The sequence below is a fragment of the Hevea brasiliensis genome, chromosome 9, assembly GCF_030052815.1.
Source record: "Hevea brasiliensis isolate MT/VB/25A 57/8 chromosome 9, ASM3005281v1, whole genome shotgun sequence".
In the NCBI taxonomy this organism is placed as follows: domain Eukaryota; kingdom Viridiplantae; phylum Streptophyta; class Magnoliopsida; order Malpighiales; family Euphorbiaceae; genus Hevea; species Hevea brasiliensis.
In genome coordinates, this window is record NC_079501.1 from 6,617,182 (window position 1) to 6,644,837 (window position 27,656).

The following is a 27,656-nucleotide window of genomic DNA, read 5'->3' on the forward strand; positions in this document are numbered from 1 at the left end:
GAAAAAAAAAACATTAATTAATTAGGTACGGAGTTGCCTACTTTTTGTACATAAACAGCGCGCAAAATAGCAGCTCCTGGGCTTGGGATTAGCCCTGGATTGCACGTGCGATCACCATTTATTTATAATACTAGCAAGACCCAGGTCAGCATTCGCACATGCGAACCTGTCAACCTTACGGTCTTGTCCGTGAAGCTTTTGTGGCTGCTCCCTCCTCCACTTTATTCAATATTTCCTCCACTTGCTTCTCTTACGCCTTTTTGTTCCCTTTCATTGCCAGGCTCTAACATTGAGACCTTCCTCCGATTTTGATTCTTAAGAAATGAACGGCTCAGATCAATCACTCAAACCTCTGCTCCTTATCTCTTGCCAACCACCGCTTCTTCTCGACGTCTGGTAATGAAACTCTCACTGTTCATGAATTTCTCTTTTTTTTTTTAATTATTTTTTTAATTTTGGTGGATTTTGATTGTTGTATCTATAACTTACTGGAGTTATCAAGGAAAATTATACTGGAGTTATCAAGGGAAATTATCTTTTTGCAAAAAGCTGTGAATATTTGTTTAATTTCGTTTTGGCTATGGTTAGCTTCGTTTTTAAGCATCATTAGTTTGGAATTGTGAATCTGTTCATTTCTTTATTTATTCAGATGGAATATTGTAAAATTGGTGATAAACAAGTTGGTATGATTAATTAGATTTCAGTTTGTTGTAGTAGTAGTAGTGAAAATGCTAGAGAAGTACTTCAACTCCCCTTTTTTTTCAATTAGGGGAGGATTTTGGCTCCTTAACAAAGCATTTGGCTGTCCAAATCTATGATCTAAACTGATTGCATTTTTGGAAATTTGAGTGACCATTGGAACTGATGTAATAGTATCAGTATTTTAAGGTTTTTTTTTTTTTTTTGTTTTTTTTTTCTAGACATACCATACCTGTAGATAGCAGCAGGGAGGGAAGGGTCTTCGTTCCGTCTGATCATTGATCAGAAAAAAAGAAACAGGTGTAACTAAAGTAGTTTGTGTTGTAGTTTTGTAGCAACCTAGTAACTTTTCTATTTTATAATAGTAAGAAAGAATTGTGATTATTTTTACTATATGAACTTTTTTTTTTCCTTGATGGTATTGTTACTGTATTCTAAGATGTTAATATGACTTTTGGTTTGGTGATATTTTCAGATTTGCTTTGGCTGTTATGGGAATAATGGAGTCTTGTGATTGTGTCGACACACAATGGCACCATGAGGAGCTTCTTGTGAAATATCAGTATATATCGGATGTTTTAATTGCCTTTGCATACTTCTCTATTCCAATTGAGCTCATATATTTTGTACAAAAGTCTGCATTCTTCCCATACAGATGGGTGCTTATGCAATTCGGTGCTTTTATTGTTCTCTGTGGAGCAACTCACTTCATAAACTTGTGGACTTTCACTATGCATTCTAAAGCCGTTGCAATTGTGATGACTATTGCAAAAATTTCTTGTGCCATTGTATCATGTGCAACTGCATTGATGCTTGTTCACATTATTCCTGATCTTTTGAGTGTTAAAACTCGAGAATTGTTTCTGAAGAACAAGGCTGAAGAACTTGACAGGGAGATGGGGCTTATTCTTACACAGGAAGAAACTGGAAGGCATGTAAGAATGCTGACTCATGAAATTAGAAGTACACTCGACAGACATACTATATTGAAAACCACCCTTGTTGAGTTGGGTAGGACCTTGGGTCTGGAGGAATGTGCATTGTGGATGCCATCTCGATCTGATATGACTCTGCAACTTTCTCATACCCTACATTACCAAATACAACTTGGAACTAGTGTGCCGATAAACCTTCCTATAGTCAATGAAGTCTTCAACAGTGCTCGAGCAATGCGCATACCATATACCTGCCCACTGGCTAGGATCAGACCTCTTGTAGGTAGATACACACCACCAGAGGTTGTTGCTGTTCGTGTGCCCCTTTTACATCTTTCAAATTTCCAAATCAATGATTGGCCAGACCTTTCTGCAAAAAGCTATGCAGTCATGGTTCTGATTCTCCCTACGGACGGTGCTAGAAAGTGGCGGGACCATGAGTTGGAACTTGTTGAAGTTGTTGCAGATCAGGTCTTTTACTCTTTAAATATCTTTATTTTAGGGGTGTGCAAATGGTCGGTTCGGTTCCGAACCGAACCGAACCGATAAAATCGAAAATAAAAAATTTTAAAAACCGAACTGAACCGATTGATAAGAGAAAACCGAACCGAATGGAACCGATAAATATCGGTTCGATTCGGTTTTAAACCGATCAAACGAAATTTATAAAATTTCATATTTTTAACATTAAATCTAAATAATAAAAACAAAAAAAATTAGAAATCAAAACTCAAAATCTTAAGGTTCGGTTTGGTTTTCTTTGATTTCGATTCGGTTTGATTCAATTTGATTCGATTTTTTTATTTCCTATATATATTAATAATTTCGGTTCGGTTCGGTTTTTTTGATTTTTTATGAAAATAACCGAACCGAACTGATTAACCGAAATTATCAAAATTATAAATCGAACCGAACCGATTAAATTTTAAAACCGAACCGATTGAACCGAATTAATCGGTTCGGTTCGGTTTTTCGGTTTAAACCGAAAACTGCTCTCCCCTACTTTATTGCATGGCTTGCATTAGAAATGCGATCCAATGCTATAATATGTCTTGCTAACTGCTATAACATGATGTTAGCGAAGTATGAGAAACTAAGAATAAAGTCACAAGTCTCTTTCAATATTCATGTTTTGGCTTGTACATATGATTCCTTGTTTTTCTTTAGCATTTGATTTTTATAAGCTACTCTCATTGTTAAGCCTTAGTAAAAACTTGGGAGTACTGTACTTAGAACATGAGCTTCAGTTCTTAACTCCTTTGGATATTCCTGTAGGTTGCAGTTGCTTTGTCTCATGCTGCTATCCTGGAAGAGTCTATGCGGGCACGCGATCAGCTCATGGAGCAGAATGTTGCTTTAAAATCAGCTCGTCGAGAGGCAGAAATGGCAATTCATGCTCGCAATGATTTCCTTGCTGTGATGAACCATGAAATGAGGACACCAATGCATGCAATTATTGCATTGTCTTCACTTCTTTTAGAGACCGACCTAACTCCAGAACAAAGAGCAATGATTGAGACAGTACTAAAGAGTAGTAACCTTTTGGCAACACTTACTAATGATGTTTTAGATCTTTCTAGACTTGAAGATCGCAGCCTGGAGTTAGAAATTAGGATCTTCAATCTTCATGAGGTTTTTAAAGAGGTGAAATTCCCTGATTTTTCCTATAATATATACTGATAGAATTTTTTATAATCTTGTCCCGTTGTACCATTCATAGAGAAGCAGTGTGGTTATTGATTTTTTTGTTCTGGACAATGTAGGTTGTTAATTTGATAAAGCCCATCGCATCCTTAAAGAAGTTGTCCATGACTTTGATCATGGCTCCAGATTTGCCTGTGTGTGCTGTTGGTGATGAGAAACGTCTTATGCAAACTATTTTAAATGTAGTAGGTAATGCTGTCAAGTTCACAAAGGAGGGCTATGTTTCAATTATAGTTTCTGTTGCAAAACCAGATTCTTTAAGAGATTGGCGACCTCCTGAATTTTACCCGATTTCAAGTGATGGGCACTTCTACCTACGAATACAGGTTGTTGACCAATGCATTTGAATTTTGCTCATATTGTCGAGTTCAGTTCTCTTTTCTTGTAATATTGGAATTTACTTTACGGCATCCCTTAGTATGTTGTTGTTGCTATTTGTTTTGTGGCAGTTGTTCGGGCTCTAGTTTTATTTATGTTCTTATAATCTCATCATGGTTAACTTGTCTTAATGTCTGCATCTATATATTAAGTTTTTGAAAAATGCATTGCTTTGTTAGCAGTTCTTTGTAATTTGGTCTGGTTGTTATTCATCCACCCCATCATGTTGTTTGTTGTAGGTTAAGGACTCTGGCTGTGGTGTTCTCCCTCAAGATATCCCACTCCTTTTTACTAAATTCACTCAGCCCCGAAGTGGATCTAACCGAAATAATGGTGGTGCAGGACTTGGACTTGCCATCTGTAAAAGGTAGAGCTAGAAGTAATATTCAAATACACTGCATAGACATCTGATTCTTTAATTGTATTTTTTTTTTCTACCATTATAAATTGCTGTGCATTTTTTTTTCACATTTATCCATTGTTTTAAGCATTGTCCCATCATTTTATCCCAACTTGTATGCAAATGGCCATAAGGATTATGGTTGCTTTTTTGTTTGTGCCCATATACTACATTTCCTTGTCCTGTTATCCTCTTTTTTACTTGCATTTACACAGTTCCAAATAATCAGGTTTGTAGATCTAATGGGAGGCCATATATGGATTGAGAGCGAGGGGCTTGACAAAGGTACCAATGCTACATTCATTGTGAAACTTGGGCTTTGCAACAATCCAGGTGATTCATCTATGCACCAAGTTGCACCTAGGGGTCAAACAAACCATGGAAGTACAGATTTTAACGTACATAAACCATTATTCAGAGATAGTGATGGGGTGTCTTTTCCTAATCCGCGTTACCAGCGAAGTCTTTAGCACCACTACAAGCAATTGCGGTATTATGAGAATTATGCCTAGCTTATTTTTCTTTATGATACATTTCTGTGCTGAAGCTGACAAGGAGGGCTGATGAATTCTCTGAAGCCTGTTAACCTGAACAAAAACTCTTGCTAAGAAGAGTATATTCTGTATATTCGAGTAAAATTATACCCTACCGAAGAATTTGCACTTGTACTTGCTTATGATTTACCAGTATTAATAATGTGAAAGATCATGGGCTCAAAGATAATTATTATGTTTCTATGGTGTTTATGCTGTATGTTGCTTGAATGAAATGACACAGGTGCGCTAGCATATAGCACACTCAGCAAATGGTTTTGGTCGTTCAAAAACCAGCAGTTAAAGATAATTTTGAAATTTCAAAATAAGAAAAGTAGATAAAAAAAAAAAAATTTCAAAACACTGATATGCGATAATATTTTGTTAAATGTTGACGAGCATCCTGCACTCAGTTCGATAGCGCTGAAGACTAGTAATGAAACAGTAAAGCTTGAGATGGTGCCTGATCTTATTTGGTAACATTTGACGTGTGCTTTACAATTGAGATTTACTTTTTTGGGATTTTTTTTATCAAAGATATCAAATTTATCAAATTTATTTGGGAGATGGAACCTGAAGCAAGATAAGTGGCTCCATAAACTCAACCCTCGTTTCCTTTTTCACAGGTATAGATGTGATGCCCAAACATTGCCCATCTCCAGCTGAACTGCAATTCTACAACCAATGTCCCACCAAACACAAGAATTGCCAAACAAGATGCTGACAGGTTAAAAGAGTAGGTAGAACCTGAAGTAAAGAAATTACTCAGTGCTGAGGGAGATCCTGGCCTAAGCATTTTGACCACGTGTCCTCTATCAATAGCTTAAACTGTTTAAGCCAAGGGGCTTAGCAAGCAAAAGCAAAATATATCCATAACCGTCTCCAATGCGTACGAGTTTTGCCAAGCCGTACAAAAATGTAAAGACTTCACATTCGTCTAAACTAGAGAGGAGAGGAGAAAAGACGAGTGATAAGGCAAGTCGAATTTTCTAGTTTGCTTCCTACCCTAGTAGGAATCGATAGCATCTATTGCTGATGAAGTAAATACAGACTGCACTTGAGCTCAGTCATTGGTACCGTACCTAATGTATGTTAACATCAGTTGCAGTTTTTCCTAGGAAAAGGTTCGGGGAGCTATTTAATATCTGCACACAGGCGGGTCACTAGAGAAGAACAGCCACCGCACTAGTATCAATTATCTTATCTGATCGAGAAATGAAATGAAAATTTCAAATTAAAAAAAGACATTATGGGAAAGGAGAACATCACAGAAACAAAATAATGAAAATTGCTTCTACACAGTGCCAATGCTTTAAAACTTCTTCCATCTAAGACATGAAGTAACATGGTCCAAGTCGACAGAAACCATAACAGCTCAACAAAACTACTTTCCCACCAGGATATCAGGAGCTCTTAATATGGGTCTTACTTCTTGGATTTCTTAGATCCCCTGTGAGCAGAGCAAATGGAAAACATAAACAAATAAAACGCAAATTGTCATCTTAAATCACAGAAGTAAGATTTTATCAAATACACTTACTCGGTTGGTTGAGCTGCAGCAGCAGGTGGTGCAGCTGCAGGTTTGTCTGCGCCTGGGCCCTGTGCAGAATTTAAAACAAAAAAATATCACAAACCCAAATCATTAAAATAACTGGGATTGAACCTCATTGATATATAGCCCATGGATAAAACTTGCTTAAATCATACCTGAGCCAATCGCTCCTCCCTCCTAGCAAATTTTCTTTCCCTGCTTGCCTTGTTCTTTGCCCTCTTAGCCTCAAACTGGTCAGACAGAGTCTTCTCTCTTGCTTTCTCAGCCTTTGACTTGTGAATACTTTCCATAAGAACTCGCTTATTCTTAAAGACATTGCCTTTAACCTTCATGTACATATCATGGTACATGTGTTTGTCAATCTTCTTCGACTCTCTGTACTTGCGGAGCAGACGCCTAAGCACACGCATCCTTCTCATCCAGAGAATTTTTGTCGGCAACCTAGCCTCTCTTGTACCTTTGCGCTTACCTGGAATCATTGTATGTAGCTTGACAGTCAATGGAAACTTATCCACATCAAAACCACGCACGTAAACTTAACCAGTTTTTAAATAAAAAACTAACCAACTATTAAACCCCAAAGACTTCATAGATGCAAATTTTTTTAATTAAGTTAAATTACTGCAAAAATCTACCAATTAAGAACCAAAAAAAATTCAATATAGCCTACAACAACCTTTAAGGATTTTAGCCGTAGTGTTTACGAAATGCAATTACCCAATAAATCTTAATCACACACACACACACACAAATATAAAATTCTCAAGTTTTAATAGCCTAGGAAAAACATACCATATCCCGAGTGGCGTCCTTTTCTCTTAGCTTCCTTCATGCGGCGTGCACGAGATCGGGAGTGAATCTTTGTTGGCTTCCTGATGATGAAACCATCCTTAACCAACTTCCTTATGTTTTGGCCTATATTTGCAAAGCACATTCAATTCATGAGATATAAAAATACAAAGTTACAAATAATCCAGAATCTATTCATCATGACTAAAAGCAAAAGGAAAAAGCCTGTAAGCACAATATTGCAACACAAAAGATAAACAACATGATAATGAATCAAATTTATATAATTCTGGAAATACCACCGAAATTACAAAGGTGATTTAATATTGGATAATATGTTATTTATTATCCTATAGACAAGGTGGACAACCAAAACCCAAAAAACAGCATATGGTTCATTGTTTAGCTTCAAGTTGGACTCAGAAAAACCAGATAAACCTACTCAGGCTCACTTGCGGTGAATATTTTGTAGAGCAAGACCAATCAACCGATAGAGGTCTGGAACTTTTTCTAAAACTTAAGGAATTGCCCCAATGATCTTTGCTATCTTGTCACTCAAATAATCCAGAACTTCTAGAGCAATTTTCGATATTGAATCCACATTGAACGGTGAGAAAAACATCAAAATGCTTGTTTCTACTAAAAGAATACACAAACACCTAAAATGTCCAAATAATATAAGGTGGAAGGTCACCAAATAACAGCAAGGTTCGAGACAGGCGTAGGGATAGGAAGATGAGGAAATTGACAGCGAGGTTGTGGAAGATTTCTAGCATCTGGGAAATACATGAAGCTTGGAATCCGCCAGAGTTCAATTACCAGTTCCGATATATTCCTCAAACATGAAGCTCCTTATCCAACAATAAAAATCCAACAACAAGAATCAACCAAAACAGACACCAAACCACACTAATAGCACAAATACAAACACTTTGTATTATAACGATATCTATTGCTATCTTAAAAGGACAAGAAACCTATGTTACTCCTGCCAATAAAACATAAACAAAATCGAATAAATCAATCTGAATTCCATCAGCGAGAAAAATGATACGAACACGAAATAGAGAGGAGCGAACTTACGGGAGTTGGCCATTGAGATTTCATTGACTTCATTGGGATCGAGCCACACCTTTCCCTTCCCGCACTTGAGCACGCTGGCGGCGAGCCGCTTTTGGAGCTTCAGCGAAACCATATCTCTCCCCTCCTCTCCCTCAGTTTACAGCTGCCGTTGCTGAGAGATAAGAGGAGATTATATTAATCGGATATATATTCATTCTTTATTCCCTAGGGTTTGTACAGGGTATTCTTAGTTTGGGCCTGTATGGGCCTAACTGAATTAAACTGGCCCATATTGAAAGTTTAGCAGGCCTTGGTTCCTCAATTCAGGGCCTGGGTACTATTGGTTCAAAATGCCTGGTATACGGGAAGCTTGGAGAATCTCTTACTCTCCGGTCTTGAATTCAAATCCCGCTCGTAAATATTTATATGCAGAAAAAAAAATAAGTATCTATGCTATATAAAAATGTGGGAGGAAAACAATAATTTTGTTAAAAATATTCTTATTTTTTAAATTAATTATTATTTTATTGTTTAATTTAATTTTTAATGTTTAATAAATTTAAAATTTTTAATTTTAGAGTTTATATGAATTTAATATTCTTAATCCTATTTATATTATAATTTTAATTAAATATAAAATTTTATAAAAGTAATTAACTAAAATAAAAAATTAATAAGTAAAACGTAAAAAAAAATACAATTAATCTATGATCTATCTATAATAAACTAAATCTATTCTCTCTCTCTATATATATATATATATAAAGGAGGAGAAAACATTAGAATTTTCAAAAATACTCATTATTATTTATATTATTTATAATTATATTATTTTTTATTATTTTAATTGATTTTAGTTTTATATAAAATTAAAATTTTTGTTTGTCAAAAAAATCAATATATAAATATGTTTATATACAATTATTATATTACAATATTCAAATTTAATTATATATACCATTGCTAGATATATAAAGATTATGAATTGCTATTATATGTATTTTTAATAAAAGAAGTATATGTTTGAATTTGAACCCTAGCTAATAATCATGTATATGGACTATATTGATAAATTAAATGTAACATTCGTGCGGCAAGGAGAAATCGACTTTCAATTTTTGATAGTTCTATCACAAACCAATTTCCAATGAAATTTGGTGTTGGAGGTGTGATGTGCCATGTCAACTATGTAGAATGTTTGGAATATAATCTTTTAATTGTAATTTAATTATGTGGTGTGATAGAAGTTATAAAATTTTTGTTCCTACATATTATGAGATACACTACAAACATAATTGTCATATATTATTTATTGAATCGAAAGATGAGATGTATATTTCATTAACTTGAATAAGCTTGAAAATTTCAGTGAAAAACATTTAATATCTTTTAAAGAAAGTAGTTGATATTGAAGTTAAATGGTCAAAACTGCTTTTCAAAAAAAAAATATTATTCTAATTGTTATTCAAAAAGAAAAGGGAAAGTTCTTTTGTTATTTAGTATTCTTATAATTAAAATTAATTAAATTTAATTTTAATTATTTTTAATATATATATATATTGCTATTATATTTTAGATTTAAGGCAATGGGTGCTTTTTAGTAGTTTATAATTATTGCCTTCATACATATAAGACAACAATTTTGCAACAATTTAAAATTGTTACAAATTGATTGATAAATTATGCAAAAAATTTAATAAAATCGCTACTAAAACTACTAAAATAATAATAATTTATACTTATTAAAGCAGGTTTTTGTCAATTGCGAAAGCATAATTAAATCGTTGCTCTATGCTATGGCAACAAAGGTAGAAGTAGCGATTTTCAAACCGTTGCCAATAACTTTTGGCTATGGTTTAAGCATATAAGGTAGCATTTTTTTACTCGTACCTTAGATCCATTATGTAGTAATGTATATATGCTTGTTGAGGACTTTCCAGGACACTGATAGGTTCACTATCTTTGATGCTCGTGAAATATATATATATATATATATATATATTGTTTAGTCACAACTATTTTAGGAAGAATCATTTGGATAGGGTCTTATTCTCATGGATAGAGTTGGCAATACTTTTCTCACTTTGAAACCTTAGGTAAGAGGTAAACTTAGTAATATCTTCATCCATTCAAATGATATCTGATGTCACGAACCAACCTATGGGCCGGACCGGCACTAGGACTTGGGTCAGCCTAAAACCCCCGAGGCCCGTAGTAAGTCTAACTATTCCTCAACCCAACTCTAAGGCCCATTTAGGCCCAATTTCAAGAATTTAACAGGACAGAGTCCGGCCATAAAATAGACCATTCAACGAGAAATTTTTTGACTCGCCCAACCAGTAAACACAATATATAATAGATTTGGGAGCTTAGCTTACCCTCCACATAATCAAAATGTAATAACTCAAATGGGAGCTCAACTCCCTCATCCAGTCCCATCATCCATACAGTTAATAACTTTACAGGTCCAACATAACTTTTATAATACAGGCCCAAAATAAAAATAAGTGTTTATAACACATGCGGCGTCTAAAATTTAACTCAATTGTACAAAATACATTTAATACTATTAATGGATCTGCAAAGAAGAAGAGCAGGTTAGCCACAATAAATAATCCCCCTACAGCCTAGAAAAATGGATAAACAGGAGTGAGCGTTTGACTCAGAGAGTAAAATACCAATTTTAATCATAATCTTTATAACTATCTAAAGCTAATACATCCTGTGGAGTAAAATGCAACATCATCATAATTTTTATATCATAACAGCAAAAAGGCAATTTGGAGTACTCACACAACCAACACTGTCAAGCAATATATATATGGGAGTTGATCCCTATACAGCCCTTTTAATCCAACCTCTGCGAGCGAGTGTCTCTCAAGCCGGACTTTCGCTTAATAAACCAAATGCGGGATCCCAGCGAGTGTCTCTCAAGCTGTGTCTACCCCGAAGGACCAGGTCCCAGCATGTGTCTCTCAAGCCGTGTCTTCTCGTCCTGTCCATGTCCAATACCATACCACACGCACGCCACGCACACACACTGCTCCAAATTACCACAAACAACATCCATGGCACTTCAATAATTATGAATGCAATATAAAATATGCCTAGTATTTAACTACATAGATACATATTTATAAGTGATGCATGGGCATGCTTGAATATATAATAATATCGAAATTATAATTAAAATTAATATTTTACTCACAGACTTAACCGAAGTCACTGTGGCAGCTGGGCGGAGGAGAAAGGCTGTCCCGGCTCACCTGACAATTTTATTACAATTATTTAGTACATTTAACTCAATACAAACTAAGAAAAGACCAAAGATATCCTAAGTCGTGCCGAAAATCTGGCAAAGTCTCCCCTATACCTAGGACCTACCCAACTTGCAAAAGGGCTTAAAATGCACTTCTATATCCACAAATCATACATCCACAACTTAATCACATCACATAGCCCCTCTTGGGCCCATCCAAACAGTCAACAATCACAATGTGAAAAATTACAGTTTAGTCCTTATAATTAACCATTTTTGCAAAAACTAACCAAATGAACTCTAAAAATGCTAAAACTTTGCCTCATGGTCTTTAGCATTATTACTAAGCTAATGCAAAAGGAATTATAATTTTCTAAGCTACCAAGAATATTTTATAGATTTTTAATCGAATTCCAGCACTAGATAATTAAGAAAAGTAAAGTTCGAGTTTACCTATGCCGATTTTGACCCCAGGAATGCGCTCAGGACGTCTGACAACAGTGGGGTAACTAAAATCTCGACCCAATTCTAAGACTTTTTTAGTAGTCTGTCTGCCCGGCTCGAAATTTACAGACCCGGGCAACCATTGAATTTCCACGAATTGAAGGTACGTACATGAAGCCCACAACACGGGGGTTAGTATATAATTTTTACAGAATTTTTTAAGCTCATTTAGTGCTCGAAAAAATACTAAAAAATTTTGCGGGACCCACTAAAAAACAGTGTTGAAAAATTTTGAAATTGATATTGCTGCGAAGTTCTCGACGAGTGGAGCACTCCGGTACTCTCGGTTTTCTCGTGGGGTTCACGGTTTGTGAGAAATTTAGCCACAAAATTGAAATGGGTTAAAACTTCCCGAATAAAAATTGGGCAAACCACTCTATGGATTTTGGTGTTCTTAGTGTCTATAGAAAGCTCTCGAGGTATAGATGGATTTTAACACAAGAACCGATCCGATCGGTGGCCGGATCAGCTAGATTTTGGCCAGGAAGGCGAAACGGCGCGCGTGCGCTGGGTGGGCTTCGCGCGATTTTTCCGGTGGCTTAGAGGCTCACCGACAGCAGGGGAGAGGCAGGGGAGGTGCGACGGAGTGTGGGGGAGGGCTGGGTGGAGCTGGCCGGTAAGGGGCGGAGGGAGGAGAGAGAAAACGAGAGAGAGGGAGGAGAGGGTCGCGCGACGCGGGAGGAGAAAAGAAAAAGAGAAGGGCAGGTTCGATTGGATTGGTCCGACCAGATCCGATTTGATTCAGCTGGTTTGATTCAAGATACAAAATTTTAAATTTTTACTTTGCCTTGAGACCGAAAATGAGGCCCAAAAATTCTGAAAAATTTCTAGAAAACTCAGAAAGATTCGTATAGTCCAAATATATTTTTAGTTTTTCCACGTGGTCTTTAAATTAATTTTTAAAAATCATCAAAGTTTTATATTTTCGGAACATTGAGTCCGATTTCTAAAATTCAAAAAATTTCAAATAATTTTCTAAAATTTAAATAAAATAAAATATAAATAATTACCCATAAATTAATAAATTTAAAAATTAGGAGTGTTACATTCTTTCCCCCTTACAGAAAATTTGTCCTCGAATTTTACACAAGGCAGAATAAAGTACAGAATTACACATTGAATAGATAAGGGTACTTGCTACACATGTCCCACTCTAACTCCCAGGTGTACTCTTCCACTGACTGGCTCCTCCAAAAAACCTTAACCATAGGGATCTGTTTTGATCTTAGCTGCATTACTTGGTAGTCCACTATGGCTACAGGTTGCTCCTCAATCGTCAAGTCTTCTTTCAGCTCTACTATATCTGGCTGTAGCACATGAGAAGAATTAGGTATGTATTTCCTGAGCATGGAGATGTGAAATACAGGATGAACATGAGAAAGGTTGGGTGGTAATTCCAACCGATAGGCAACTGCTCTAACTCTATCAGTAACCTCAAAAGGTCTAATATACCGAGGTGTCAACTTGCTCTTCTTCCCAAATCTCATGACTCCCTTCAACGGAGAAACCTTCAGGAATACGTAATCGCCTATTGCAAACTCTACATCCCTCCGTCTGGGATCTGCATAACTCTTCTGCCTACTTAAAGCTATTTTCAATCGTTCCCTGATTAAACAAACTATCTCTGAAGTGTACTGTACTAGGTCTACATTATGCACCTTCGTTTCTCCCATTTCTGTTTAACACAGAGGAGACTTACACTTTTTGCCATATAGCGCCCCATAGGGTGCCATCCCTATGCTAGAATGATAACTGTTGTTGTAGGCAAACTCCACCAAGGGTAGCTGGTCATCCCATTGACCTCCAAAATTCAAAATACACATGCGAAGCATGTCTTCCAGTGTTTGGATTGTCCTTTCGGACTACCCGTCTGTCTGAGAGTGGAAGGCAGTACTAAAGTTTAATTGCGTGCCAAGTACCTCTTGCAGCTTTCTCCAAAACTTATAAGTGAACTGGGGCCCTCTGTCAGATATTATGGAAGCAGGAACTCCAAACAATCTGACTATTTCTCAAACATAAAGTGGGGCGTACTGTGCAAGAGAATATGTGATTTTCACAGGCAAGAAATGAGCTGATTTAGTCAGACGATCTACAATTATCCATATCGAATCATATCCTCACGTGGTAAGAGGCAACCCAGTTACAAAATTCATAGTGATCATTTCCTACTTCCATTCTGGGATAGGGAGCTCTTGCAGCTTCCCTGATGGCCTCTGGTGTTCAAACTTCACCTTCTGACAAGTCAAGCACTTGAACACAAAGTCTGCTATGTCTCTCTTCATGCCATTCCACCAGTAGCTATCTTTCACATCATGGTACTGTTAGTAGTATGCCCTAGAGCATATCATTTAGTATGTATCTTGTACATATTTTTATTAATAAAAGACATTTCCACTTTTCCGTTTACATAATATATTTATGTGTAATAGAAAAGGTCCATTGATATTTTGTTAGAAATATTATTCTTAAGTTGTTAAGAATATGAGTGACAATATTTCTAGCACGAAGTATCATAAATAGGTTCACAATCGAGGATACTTCATAATAAGGACATGACTTATCCAGAAAGATTGTATTCGTGTTTGTTCCCAAGTTATTTATACGAGATATAAATAAGATGGAATGGTGAGTCTCATGCCATATAACAAACATGATAGGCACTTATAAATGATAAGTAGGCCGAACCAGTGACACTTATGACAAGCACATGGAGTTTACTCTTGTCAATGTTTTGTCATAAATCATATCGGTGCATATAATCTTTAGACCAGAGATAGCACAGTTATCTTATATATAGGTAGTTTGAGTTTGATACTGCTTTCATACTTGTACTGTGTATGGGTATATGGGCATGTGTTGGCTCCTACTAGTTATATATGGAGGTAGGTGTTGATCAAGATGGAATCTGTTGCTCTAAGTAAATAGAGATAAAATCCTATGTTCATTTAATTGTTCTTGATGTTTCAAGTTCCTGGCCAGGACAGATAAATTTATTCGGAAAAGAGTTTATGATGAGAAAATCTTTTTAATCAAGAACTGGAATTAAAAGAGAACATAATATTCATAGCAAATGGAGTTTGACATAAACCATGACTCCAGCTTGAGTTGGAATTTTGTAACAGAGATATTCTAGTGCATGATAACATATGATTATAGGTTCATTTAAGGTAAACCTTATTACTAATTGGGTGGCCATGGCATGCTATGCTAGGTATTAACCATGGTCTATGAGGTTCATAAAATGATTTAGAGAAATCATTTATGGTAAGAAAGAGTTCTGATGATATTAAGAGTTGATATCATGTCTCATTGCCAATTAGTGATGAGCCTAGTAAGTCACACACATACACCAGTTATCACCTAATTAAATATGATTTAATTAATTAATTAAAGAGTTTAGTTGATTAATTAAATAGGTTTGGTTTGCAATTAGTTTGCAAAGTCCCTAGCATGACTTGAAATCAAATCTAGATTATTGGATGTATAATATAAGTTAAATTTATATTTAAAGTGTTTAAATATGAATTTAATTAATGAGAAATTAATTAATAGAGATTAATTAATTAATTTATATTTGATATAAATTAATTAGAAGAAGAAAAATAATTATTTTGGATTGAGAACTCAAAATTAAGACACAGGGATATTTTAGTCATTTCACAGTGTGACACGTGGCACCATGAGATGGTGACACATGGGATTACACATAAGCTTGCCAAATATTTTTTTTAATCATGTAAGATGATTAAAATCAAGATTACATATAGGTTTGACACTTAGCACAATGTGATTGGGTCACTTAAACCTAGAGCTAATCAAAGGGTGACATGTGGTGAGGGTTTAATGTGTTAACCTAGCTATTTAAGTGTTGTTATGAGAAAATAAAATACAACCAGCAGCCACACTCCTTGGTCACGCCATTTTGCAGCCCTCCCTCTATTCTTCTTCATCTCTCATCAATTCAAAGAGATTAGCCATCAATCTCTTGAATTAAGAACACTAGAAATTGTTTCTAGTGTCCTGTTTACATCTTTAATCTCTTAAAAGGCAGAACTTGAATTTCTAATTAATAGAAAAAGCTTTAGAAGCTGTTCAATGGCTGCCATAGGTGTTCTTGCTGTGGACAAGCTAGAGAGACAACATCTGGTGTCCTGAAGACGAATCTCAAAGGCGCAGACACGCTGCAGTGCATCAAGAGATTAGTGTAATCGTTCTTGATCTAATCTAGGATTCTAAAATTAATTTGATTAATTTTAAAATCTTAAATGGCAAATACAGATCCAAAAACATATTAAAAGAGTTTTAATATGTTTTTTATCATTGAAATCAAATAGATAAAAATAAATCTTGCATGATGCATGTGACCCTAGGTGAAAATTTTTGAATTCAATGGTATAAACTTGTGTTTTTCACGCTTTCGTTCCTTCAATTGGTATCAGAGCCACTATATTTGCCATTTAGATTGTTTATTATATGATTTAATTGTGTGATTTGATCATGAGATAATTGATCCATTGCTGGTTGGATCAAGAGGTGTGGCGGCATGCTTGATAAACTCCAACATGGTGCGCATGGCTTTGGAAGATCATGGTGTGCATGGTTGTTATTAAATTCTGCAATTGTTGCATGATGAAAGGTTCATCATATGACTAATTAAAATGTTTAATTAGGATTTTTAATCACACAATTAAATTATGATTCAAATAAAAAATTTTAAAAATTGTTTGAATGTGATTCAAATCTGAATTTTAAAAGTTGTTTGAATGTGATTCAAATCTGAATTTTTAAAGTTGTTTGAATCATATTTAAATCTGATTTTTTAAAATTGATTGAATGTAACACCCCTAAGTTCAGTAGTGCGTTCTACTGCTCCGGTGACCAGTGTTGTCCGGACAGCTAGAATGCCTAGAACTACACTTCGATATGTGTGAGGAGACATAAAATAATGAAATACAAGAAAAGAAAATACAAGAAAAATAAAGGAAAAATAATAGCAAAGAAATGTAACCAAGTTAAGCGAGCCGGGAACCCTAGCGATGGGGGACCGCACCGGGAAGTCACGGCGTGGACCGTTTACTAGCTCTGATCATGGGAACCCTGGAAAACATTTTTAGGACTTAAATAGACCCTTATTGAAGAATAAATATCATTAGAAAGATCAAAGAAAAATTAAATAATTAGTACAAAGAAAAGTGAGAAATCGAAAAACGGACAAAACCCGGTGATACCAAAAAATCGGGAATGCAACCCGAACAGGGGCATTATGGTCATTTGACTTCCCGAATTGTCTTTTGACCTAAATGTCCATTAAAAATAAATAATATTACACTTAGAAAATAAAATGAAAAATTAATTTGGTGGTACTTAAAGAAAATAGCAAAAACTATGGGTTTAATGTGGAATAAATGAAAATTAAACATATAAAATCAATTTCTTATGTGAGTGGACCACTAAGGGATTATAATATTCACTAATGGGCAGATTTAAACCCACAAAATACTTCATCATCTTCATTTCTTCTCCCATGCCGAAGTGAACTCCATTAAAGACTCCATAGCCAAAATTTGAGAAAGCTCCATTAACTCCTTTATTTCACCTCTAATCACTTAGGTTTCTTCATTAAGTTTTATCCCCACATCACAAGGAAGAGTTTGATACCAATTTTAAGAAGTTTAATCAAGGTTTGGCAAGTTTCAACCATAAGGTAAGTTAGTATTTTTGAAGATAGCTTTGTTAAGTTTTGTGTGCATGTTATGGGTGTTGGATTTGTGAAGAAAATTTTTGAGTTTGAAGAGTTATTGTTGTGTTCATTTTGGACAGCCATGGAGTCATGTATTTGATGAAATAATTGTGCATATATTTGATGAGAAATGATGTTGATCATGATGATTTAATAACCTAGTGAATTACTTCATATTTATATGGTGATTTTTGGCACTTGGATGAGAATTGATGAATTGTAGGGCAATTTGGTGTTGAAGAAGATTTTTGGCAGCTTGGAGACACTTGAATAAATGTATGTATTCATGGAAGTGTTGGCAGAATATTGACATAGAAGGATTGATGGATATGTATATGAACTTGTTGTGTAAAGAGTATGTAAAAACTAGTAATGTTATGTGTATGTGTAATGGTATTTGAACTTTGGGAATTAGAGTTATATTTGGTATGTTGAGGATAATTGTAATCTGCCCAAAGTGATGTTAATGTAAAGTAATATATAGTTGTGGTAATGTACCAAAACAGATTTGGTAGGGAAGTAAACATATTGCAAGGTAAATGTGTGTAATTGATGTGTGTTAAGCAAAGTAACCAAGGGCAGTGTACATTTTAGCCAATAAGTTTAAATGTGTAACCTCAATTGGTATGAGACCAATTGGAGGTGAAACTATGCACAAAATGTGCCAACTTACATTGAGAAAATATACCAAAATTCTGCTTGCAAGGTGACCTAAGAAAATGACCAATTCGGATTAGGTGCAATTAGGACCTGAAAAATGACCAATTGGGCAGCAGTGAGTGTTTAGGCCATAACTCACTCAAAACAGGTCCAATTGACCTGAAATTTTAACCATGAATAGTTAAGACCCATACCTACAAGTCTTATGAAGACACCAAAACCCAGAAATGACCAGAAGCAAGTCAAAAAGCTTGCACCAGTTCGGGTCCAAAAACTGGCCGAACCAAAGTTGACCAAATTGACCTAAAATTGACATAATTTGATGCCATTTGACCAGTAATAGTATAATGACCATAACTTGGTCTACTTAACTCGGATTGACCTGAATTTTGCCCCGGGCGCAATAAGACATAGATCTACAAGTTTGTAGTTTTGACTGAAACCCGAAAACCGAGAGAACTAGGTCGTCCGGCTAGGTCAAACTAGTATCCCGAAATCCAGCAATTTGCAATGAAATGCAAGAAAACGCAATATACATAGAATTGAGTTTGGTAACACGTACCAACCCTAAAACCCTATCGAATGTGACATATAAAGGACACTAAAACCTAATTTACCTAGAAAACATCGAGGGTCGGTATATTAGGTGATTAAGCAAATAAAGGTATTCAGTGAATTGTTTATCGAACATTATTGTTAGAGACAATTTAATTTAGTACTGAAACACTTCAAATTGTGTTTCTCAGTTACCAAAGACTCAGGAAAAGGGAAGGAAACACTGAGTTCAGACCAGGAGACTGTTGTCAGAGGTTTGTGCACAACTAGTTTTTAACTGATTTTGTTTTGAATATTTCATATGATTAAATGACATATTTTTCTTATGTATTATGTTTAACAAGCATTGGATTTAATTCAATGATTATTGAAAATAGTTATAGTATGTATGAATTCAGTTTTGTGAAATGGTATTTCCACAAGTATTAAGCATTGTTATGGATTGAACAAATTATGTTTTGGAAAATTGTGATAGAACATGTTTTGAATTGTGAAGGTAATTTTCATGGAAAAATGCAAATTTATGATTTGAATTGTGATGAGCATAAAAATTATTGGATATTAGAATTGACTTTGAATCGAATTATATTGTGATTTATGCTCACTAAAATGATTGTGATATTGTTTTATATCTCACTATAGATGCTTGACTAGGTTATTACCCATCTCTCTCATTTGTTGAGAAGACAATGGAGTTAGTTGTGTTTTGATTACCATGGTACGTGCACAGGCTTAGATTTTCCTCTGATTTGAGGTTAGATCTAAGTTTATTTTATCGTTATGGCCCTTGTGGAAGATTCATTATTGTGATGGTACTGTGCACGATGATTCGACCTCCCCGACCATAGGGAGTTAAAATCTGATTCGACCTCCCCGACCATAGGGAGTTAAAATCTGATTCGACCTCCCCGACCATAGGGAGTTAGAATCACATCAAAGATGGCCCTTTCGGATTAGTCTTGCATAGTTAGTGAGATAAAGAATAATTTTTGAGATACAGAATGGCTTTTGAATGGTAAGAAATTGTGATTTCAATTATGGTTTATGTATAATTGATTTTGTTGAATTACTTAAATGGTTAGTCATGGTTTGATAAATTGAATTTTGTGATAAAAGTCATTTATACAAATGATTTACATTATTGGCAACGAATATTTTGAGTTTTGAAATTTGATGAGTATTCAGATTCCCAATTTATTTACTGTAAATTTTGTCAATGTATATTGTACTATGTTTTAAATTATAGTTGTGCACTACTGAGTTCACCACTCAGCGATAGCTTTGTATCTTTGTCAGTAAGAAGAGCATAGAGCGATAAGTAAATTTCCTTGAAGATATATTCAGATCACTCGGGTATATCATAGGTATACCCATGTACATAGGTTTTGATGTATGCATGTAATAATATGTATGTAAATTATTTGAGCAGTTGTATAGAAACTCTTGTAAAATATTTTGGTATGTAATTAAATGTAAATTATTGTAAATGTAAATTTGAGATTTCATTTACTTGAATAGTTTTGTATTATATTTCTTGTATCTCAGTCTTTGAAAAATCACTGCGGATTTGAGTTGAGAAAAATGTTGTGTTGAGAAATATGTTGGAGTTGAGATTTGCAAATACATATTGAAGTGCTTTTTACAGGTTTTCTGAAGAACTGTTTTATCCAAAATACAGAGGGCACTCTGCCAAAATTTTTACAGAAATTCCAAATAATTCAAATGTGTCAATTCTATCACTTGATTCAAAAGGTTTTAACACCTGTAAATAGTGCTCACCACTGTAAAAGAAGTAAGAAAAGTTTTGAAAATCCCTTGTAGTGTATTTAATGGGTTATCAGTAGACGGAGTTGGTAATTCATTAGGTATACTACGGGATCATGTTATGCCTTACAGAGGGGTAGGGTGTGACATTGAATAAAATTCAGATCTGATTTTTTAAAAAATGTTTGAATGTGATTCAAATCTGATTTTTTTAAAAATCTTTGAATGTGATTCAAATCTGAATTTTTGAAGTTGTTTGAATGTGATTCAAATCTGAATTTTTAAATTTGTTTGAATGAGATTCAAATCTGAATTTTTAAATTTATTTGAATTATATTCAAATCTGGATTTTTAAGTTGAATATGAGATATTCAATTTAATTTAAGTATGTATGTTTTATTTAATTGTTAAATAGTGATATGCATGATAGATGATCATGGACTATAAAAGACCAATGTGATTGGATTTATTTCTTTTATGTTTCTTTGGGATTGTAAATTAATTAATTTATTTTAATTTATTTTGGGCATGTATTATTATGTTTGTAATAATTTTTGGGTTATAATTTCATTTATTTAAGTTCTTGTAAATTCGCCTTGGTATGCCAAGGATTACTATGTAATATTGGATTGCAAGAAGTTCAAGGAGGTCAAGAGCATTGGTGGGACCAGTGGGAGGAATTCAAGATCAAGTGTTGATTATGTACTCCTTCAGCAACTCTTGTAAAATGAATGAATGAAATGCACCTAGGAATGCCCTGATTCAATTCTTGGTGGCTCAGAATTGAATCCCTTAGAAAGTCCATGATCATACCATATTTACTACTTATCCATGAATGCATGAGATGTATGGAAATGTATGCAATTATATGATATATGCATGCTAAATGGATAATGTGCAAAGTGAGACCTTAATAGTAATTAGAATGACCATAAAATCTTCCAAACAAATGATTAAGTTGGATATGCTATAATTAAAGTAATTATAACATAGGCCCTCCATTGGGGAAATTATTTTTAGAAATTTTAAATAGTTGCATGAGATGCAATTAATTTAAGAGATTTTCTTAAGAATAATTGTTAAGCATGAGATGTTGTAAATATGTAAATGGTTTGATGGCCAATATTAGATGTACCTGAGGACATTAAAATTATTTATATAATTACTGGCTCAATGGGATCAACTTAACTAATGCAAGATAAGTCAATAATGGATGTACCTGAGATTTTGAGCATTAGGGGCTAGGTAAAGGATTGAATCTCACATGAGATGTGATGGGCAAGGAGTTGCTCACTTATAGTTTATTATAATTCCAATAATGGATGTACCTGAGGATGATCAATAGAATTATAAGAATTCAATCACCCACTAGAAATCCATCCAACTAGGATTTCCGTTTTCTACTTTGGAAGTGTAGGATTCGCTAAGTTAGTGGGAGGACCAATTTGATTAAAAGACCATAATCATTTTGGTTAATTACATGATACATTTACTAATTAATCTGGTTATTTTCTGCTGTTAATTTTCTGATAAAAATGAGCACAAAACAACCACCACCATCCAATATCCTTGCAAGCATAATTGATCACAATAGGTTGACAGGACCAAATCTGTCTGATTGGCTAAGAAATTTGAAGCTTGTCCTGAACCTTGAACATATAGGATATGTTCTAGATTCAAATGTTCCTGGTCCCTTACCTCCAGAGGCCACACAAGAGGAACATGATACTTTGGACAAGTGGAAGGAGCATGATATGAGAGCTAAGTGTTACATGCTTGCTTCCATGAGTAATGAGTTCTGAAGCAACATGAGAACATGCAGTGCGAGTGAGATCCTCCTTCACCTACAAGAGTTGTATGGTGAGCACAAAGAGAATGCTAGGTATGAGATATCTAGACAACTATTCCGTATGAGGATGTCCGAGGGATGAGAATGTTGGGGATCATGTCCACAAGATGATTCGGTGATTGAGCGGTTGGAACATCTTGACTTCAACATGGATTTCCAACTACAGACGGATTTTATCCTTGATCCCTTCACGAGTCTTTTGGGAATTTTGTGACAAATTTCCATATGACTAAACAGAATGCACCTTATTTGGTTTACTCAACATGCTGGTTATTGCCCAAAAGAATATGCTGGGCAATAAAGGAAAAGAGGTAGCTTTGTTGCATCTTCTTACTGGAAAGTCCAACAAGAAGAAGGGCAATAAGAAAAAGAAACCTCAGATTCCTGGTCTTTCCAAGAAAATAGCTAAACAGAAAAGGAAGACTAAAGCTGATGGAGGCAAAGGAAAGTGTTTCCACTGCCAACAGGAAAGTGTTTCCATTGCCAGTAAGAAAGTGTTTCCACTGGCCAGAGTATAGCAATCTAAATGAATGCAATGCCATTGTGAAAACCAACTCAATTTCAAAATATATTTGGCACTTAAGGTTATGTCATATTGCAGAAGATAGGATTGCAAAACTAGAGAAAATGGGGATTCTATCCTCATTGGGCTCTGAGCCTACTCCAACTTGTGAATCTTGCCTTCAGGGTAAAATAACTAGATCACCCTTTGTTGGACAAGGGCTAAGAGCTGAAAATATTTTGGAGCTAATACATAGTGATGTATGTGGTCCATTTAAAGAAATGGCTAGAGGGGGTTTTCATTATTTTATTACCTTTACTGATGATAAATCAAGGTTTGGGTATTTGTATTTGATGAAATACAAACATGAATCTTTTGAAAAGTTCAAAGAATTTAAATCTGAAGCAGAAAATCAAACAGGAAAGAATATTAAAGCTCTTCGATCAAATCGTGGAGGTGAATATTTGAGTACTGAATTTGATGAATACTTGAGAGAGCATGGCATTGTTTCTCAGCTGACTCCTCCAGGAACGCCACAGCTGAATGGTGTATCTGAAAGGAAAAATCGTACCCTATTGGATATGGTACGTAGTATGTTGAGCTATACTGATATGCCAATCTTCTTTTGGGGATTTGCATTAGAATCAGCTTTGTATATTCTGAATAGGATTCCATCAAAATCAGTTTCTTCCACACCTTATGAGATATGGCATGGAAGAAAACCAAGTCTTAAGCATGTTAAGATTTGGGATTGTCCAGCTTATATCAAAAAGCTGAACACTGATAAATTGGAGACCAGATCAGAAAAAGGTTGATTTGTTGGATATCCAAAAGATAGTTTTGGATATTATTTTTATTTGCCTACTTCACAAAAGGTTGTGATAAGTAGAGATGCCACATTTCTTGAACAACAGTTTGTTCAAGAAGGAGGCAAAGGAAGGCAAATAGAGTTAGAATTGGAGAATTCTGACCAACCAACAGATCAGATAGATATAGATCCATCTAGTCAACCAATACCCGTTGATGAAACATCTACAGCTGTTCCTCGTAGAACAACCAGGGTATCTCACCCACCAGTGAGATATGGTTTTCTTCATGAAGAAGAACAAGAGTTGTCTACTCATGAAGAAGTAGATCATGGAGATGATCCACTTACCTATGAAGAAGCTATATCAGATATAGACTCTTCAAAATGGATTGATGCTATGAAATCCGAGATTGATTCCATGTATAAGAATCAAGTTTGGGATCTTGTTGACCCACCTGAAAGTATTATACCTATAGGGAACAAATGGGTTTTCAAGAAGAAAATTGGTTCTGATGGAAAGGTAGAGACCTATAAGGCAAGGCTAGTAGCGAAAGGGTTTCGCCAAAGGCAAGGAATCGACTATGAGGAGACTTTCTCGCTTGTTGCCATGCTTAAATCAATTAGGATTTTATTAGCAATAGCTGCATACTATGATTATGAGATTTGGCAGATGGATGTCAAAATAGCTTTTCTCAATGGATACATTGAAGAAAACATTTTCATGGAACAACCTAAGGGATTTGAATCCCAAGATGGTTCCAAGGTATGCAAGCTAAAGCGATCCATTTATGGGTTGAAACAAGCTTCGAGGAGTTGGAACATCCGTTTTGATGAAGCCATTAAATCCTTTGGTTTTATCAAAAATGAGGATGAGCCATGTGTATATAAGAAGGTTAGTGACAGTGCTATCACTTTCCTTGTCTTATATGTGGATGACATATTATTGATGGGTAATGACACAGGTATGTTAACGACTATAAAGGTATGGTTGTCAAATACATTCTCCATGAAAGACTTAGGGGAGGCAGCCTATATTCTTGGAATTCGCATCTATAGAGATAGAGCGAAAAGAATAATTGGTTTATCCCAAAGTCTATACTTGGAAAAGGTGTTAAAGAGGTTTAACATGCTTGATTCCAAGAGAGGATTATTACCAGTGAGACATGGTATCCATCTTTCTAAAGAGATGTCTCCAAAGACACCTGAAGAAAGAGATAAGATGGCCATGATTCCATATGCTTCGGCTATTGAAAGTTTAATGTATGCAATGTTGTGTACTAGGCCGGATATCGCATATGCTGTTAGTTTGACTAGCAGGTATCAATCCAATCCAGGTTTGGAACACTGGATAACTGTCAAGAATATTCTTAAGTACTTGAGAAGAACTAAGGATTTATTCTTGATTTATGGAGGTGGAGACTTGCAATTGGATGGTTATCACGATTACGATTTCCAATCGGATATCGATGATAGAAAGTCTACCTCTGGATATGTGTTCATTTGTAATGGAGGTGCGATCGGTTGGAAGAGTTTCAAGCGAGCACATCGCAGATTCCACTACTGAGGTGAGTATATTGTTGCATCGAGATCCGCAAAGGAGGCTGTTTGGATAAAGAAGTTCGTGACAGAACTTACAGTAGTTCCTTCCATTGAGTCAGCAGTTCCACTACACTATGACAATAATGGAGCAGTCATACAGGCTAAGGAACTAAGGTCTCACCAAAATCCAAACACATAGAAAGGCACTATCACATTATCAGAGATATAGTTGGGCAATGCAATATAGCCATGCAGAAAATAGCATCAGTTGAAAATCCAACTGATCCTTTCACTAAGCCTATGTCACAGACTCAGTTAGACCGACATCTTGAGAAGATAGGTCTAAGATATTATAATGAATGGCTCTAGTGCTAGTGGGAGATTGTTAGTAGTATGCCCTAGAGCATATCATTTAGTATGTATCTTGTACATATTTTTATTAATAAAAGGCATTTCCACTTTTCCGTTTACATAATATATTTATGTGTAATAGAAAAGGTCCATTGATATTTTGTTAGAAATATTATTCTTAAGTTGTTAAGAATATGAGTGACAATATTTCTAGCACGAAGTATCATAAATAGGTTCACAATCGAGGATACTTCATAATAAGGACATGACTTATCCAGAAAGATTGTATTCATGTTTGTTCCCAAGTTATTTATATGAGATATAAATAAGATAGAATGGTGAGTCTCATGCCATATAACAAACATGATAGGCACTTATAAATGATAAGTAGTAGAACGGTGACACTTATGACAAGTACATGGAGTTTACTCTTGTCAATGTTTTGTCATAAATCATATCGGTGCATATAATCTTTAGACCTGAGATAGCACAGTTATCTTGTATATAGGTAGTTTGAGTTTGATACTGCTTTCATACTTGTACTGTGTATGGGTATATGGGCATGTGTTGGCTCCTACTAGTTATATATGGAGGTAGGTGTTGATCAAGATGGAATCTGTTCCTCTAAGTAAATAGAGATAAAATCCTATGTTCATTTAATTATTCTTGATGTTTCAAGTTCATGGCCAGGACAGATAGATTTATTCGGAAAAGAGTTTATGATGAGAAAATCTTTTTAATCAAGAACTGGAATTAAAAGAGAACATAATATTCATAGCAAATGGAGTTTGACATAAACCATGACTCCAGCTTGAGTTGGAATTTTGTAACAGAGAGATTCTAGTGCATGGTAACATATGATTATAGGTTCATTTAAGGTAAACCTTATTACTAATTGGGTGGCCATGGCATGCTATGCTAGGTGTTAACCATGGTCTATGAGGTTCATAAAATGATTTAGAGAAATCATTTATGGTAAGAAAGAGTTCTGATGATATTAAGAGTTGATATCATGTCTCATTGCCAATTAGTGATGAGCCTAGTAAGTCACACACATACACAAGTTATCACCTAATTAAATATGATTTAATTAATTAATTAAAGAGTTTAATTGATTAATTAAATAGGTTTGGTTTGTAATTAGTTTGCAAAGTCCCTAGCATGACTTGAAACCAAATCTAGATTATTGGATGTATAATATAAGTTAAATTTATATTTAAAGTGTTTAAATATGAATTTAATTAATGAGAAATTAATTAATAGAGATTAATTAATTAATTTATATTTGATATAAATTAATTAGAAGAAGAAAAATAATTATTTTGGGTTGAGAACTCAAAATTAAGACACAGGGGCATTTTGGTCATTTCACAGTGTGACACGTGGCACCATGAGATGGTGACACATGGGATTACACATAAGCTTGCCAAATATTTTTTTTAATCATGTAAGATGATTAAAATCAATATTACATATAGGTTTGACACTTGGCACAATGTGATTGGGTCACTTAAACCTAGAGCTAATCAAAGGGTGACATGTAACAAGGGTTTAATGTGTTAACCTAGCTATTTAAGTGTTGTTATGAGAAAATAAAATACAACCAGCAGCCACATTCCTTGGTCACGCCATTTTGCAGCCCTCCCTCTATTCTTCTTCATCTCTCATCAATTCAAAGAGATTAGCCATCAATCTCTTGAATTAAGAACACTAGAAATTGTTTCTAGTGTCCTGTTTACATCTCTAATCTCTTAAAAGGCATAACTTGAATTTCTAATTAATAGAAAAAGCTTTAGAAGCTGTTCAAGGGCTGCCATAGGTGTTCTTGCTGTAGACAAGCTAGAGGGACAACATCTGGTGTCCTGAAGACGAATCTCAAAGGCGCAGACACGCTGCAGTGCATCAAGAGGTTAGTGTAATCGTTCTTGATCTAATCTAGGGTTCTAAAATTAATCTGATTAATTTTAAAATCTTAAATGGCAAATACAGATCCAAAAACATATTAAAAGAGTTTTAATATGTTGTTTATCATTGAAATAAAATAGATAAAAATAAATCTTGCATGATGCATGT

General features: G+C 34.9%; 2 protein-coding genes across 3 annotated transcripts; one reads left to right on the forward strand and one right to left on the reverse strand.

The window, feature by feature from the left end:
• Positions 1-83: 83 nt before the first annotated feature.
• LOC110646809 (ethylene response sensor 1) lies at positions 84-4,849 on the forward strand. 2 transcript variants are annotated; one of them, XM_021800366.2, is made up of 7 exons: positions 153-396; positions 921-999; positions 1,175-2,105; positions 2,910-3,278; positions 3,398-3,664; positions 3,956-4,083; positions 4,346-4,849. In XM_021800366.2, exons 3-7 carry the CDS (start codon positions 1,191-1,193, stop codon positions 4,584-4,586), a joined length of 1,920 nt encoding a protein of 639 aa, XP_021656058.2. In that variant the 5' UTR covers positions 153-396; positions 921-999; positions 1,175-1,190; the 3' UTR covers positions 4,587-4,849. The 2 variants fall into 2 exon arrangements, with proteins under 2 accessions (XP_021656057.2, XP_021656058.2); XM_021800365.2 differs by lacking the exon at positions 921-999 and having other exon boundaries at positions 84-396.
• A 1,016-nt stretch (positions 4,850-5,865) lies between these two features.
• Positions 5,866-8,249, reverse strand: LOC110646811 (60S ribosomal protein L19-3). The gene is made up of 5 exons (XM_021800368.2): positions 8,074-8,249; positions 6,994-7,116; positions 6,357-6,670; positions 6,190-6,248; positions 5,866-6,099 (listed from the first exon to the last, which is right to left on the reverse strand). Exons 1-5 carry the CDS (start codon positions 8,183-8,185, stop codon positions 6,075-6,077), a joined length of 633 nt encoding a protein of 210 aa, XP_021656060.1. The 5' UTR covers positions 8,186-8,249; the 3' UTR covers positions 5,866-6,074.
• Positions 8,250-27,656: the final 19,407 nt, after the last annotated feature.

Coding starts and splice junctions, on each gene's coding strand:
- LOC110646811 (XM_021800368.2), bottom strand. CDS start 8,185: ATGGTTTCGCTGAAGCTCCAAAAGCGGCTCGCCGCCAGCGTGCTCAAG. Junction 6,671..6,993: donor AGGACGCCACTCGGGATATG/GTATGTTTTTCC, acceptor CAATGATTCCAG/GTAAGCGCAAAGGTACAAGA. Junction 6,249..6,356: donor GGGAGGAGCGATTGGCTCAG/GTATGATTTAAG, acceptor AATTCTGCACAG/GGCCCAGGCGCAGACAAACC.
- LOC110646809 (XM_021800365.2), top strand. CDS start 1,191: ATGGGAATAATGGAGTCTTGTGATTGTGTCGACACACAATGGCACCAT. Junction 2,106..2,909: donor TTGAAGTTGTTGCAGATCAG/GTCTTTTACTCT, acceptor ATATTCCTGTAG/GTTGCAGTTGCTTTGTCTCA. Junction 4,084..4,345: donor GGACTTGCCATCTGTAAAAG/GTAGAGCTAGAA, acceptor CCAAATAATCAG/GTTTGTAGATCTAATGGGAG.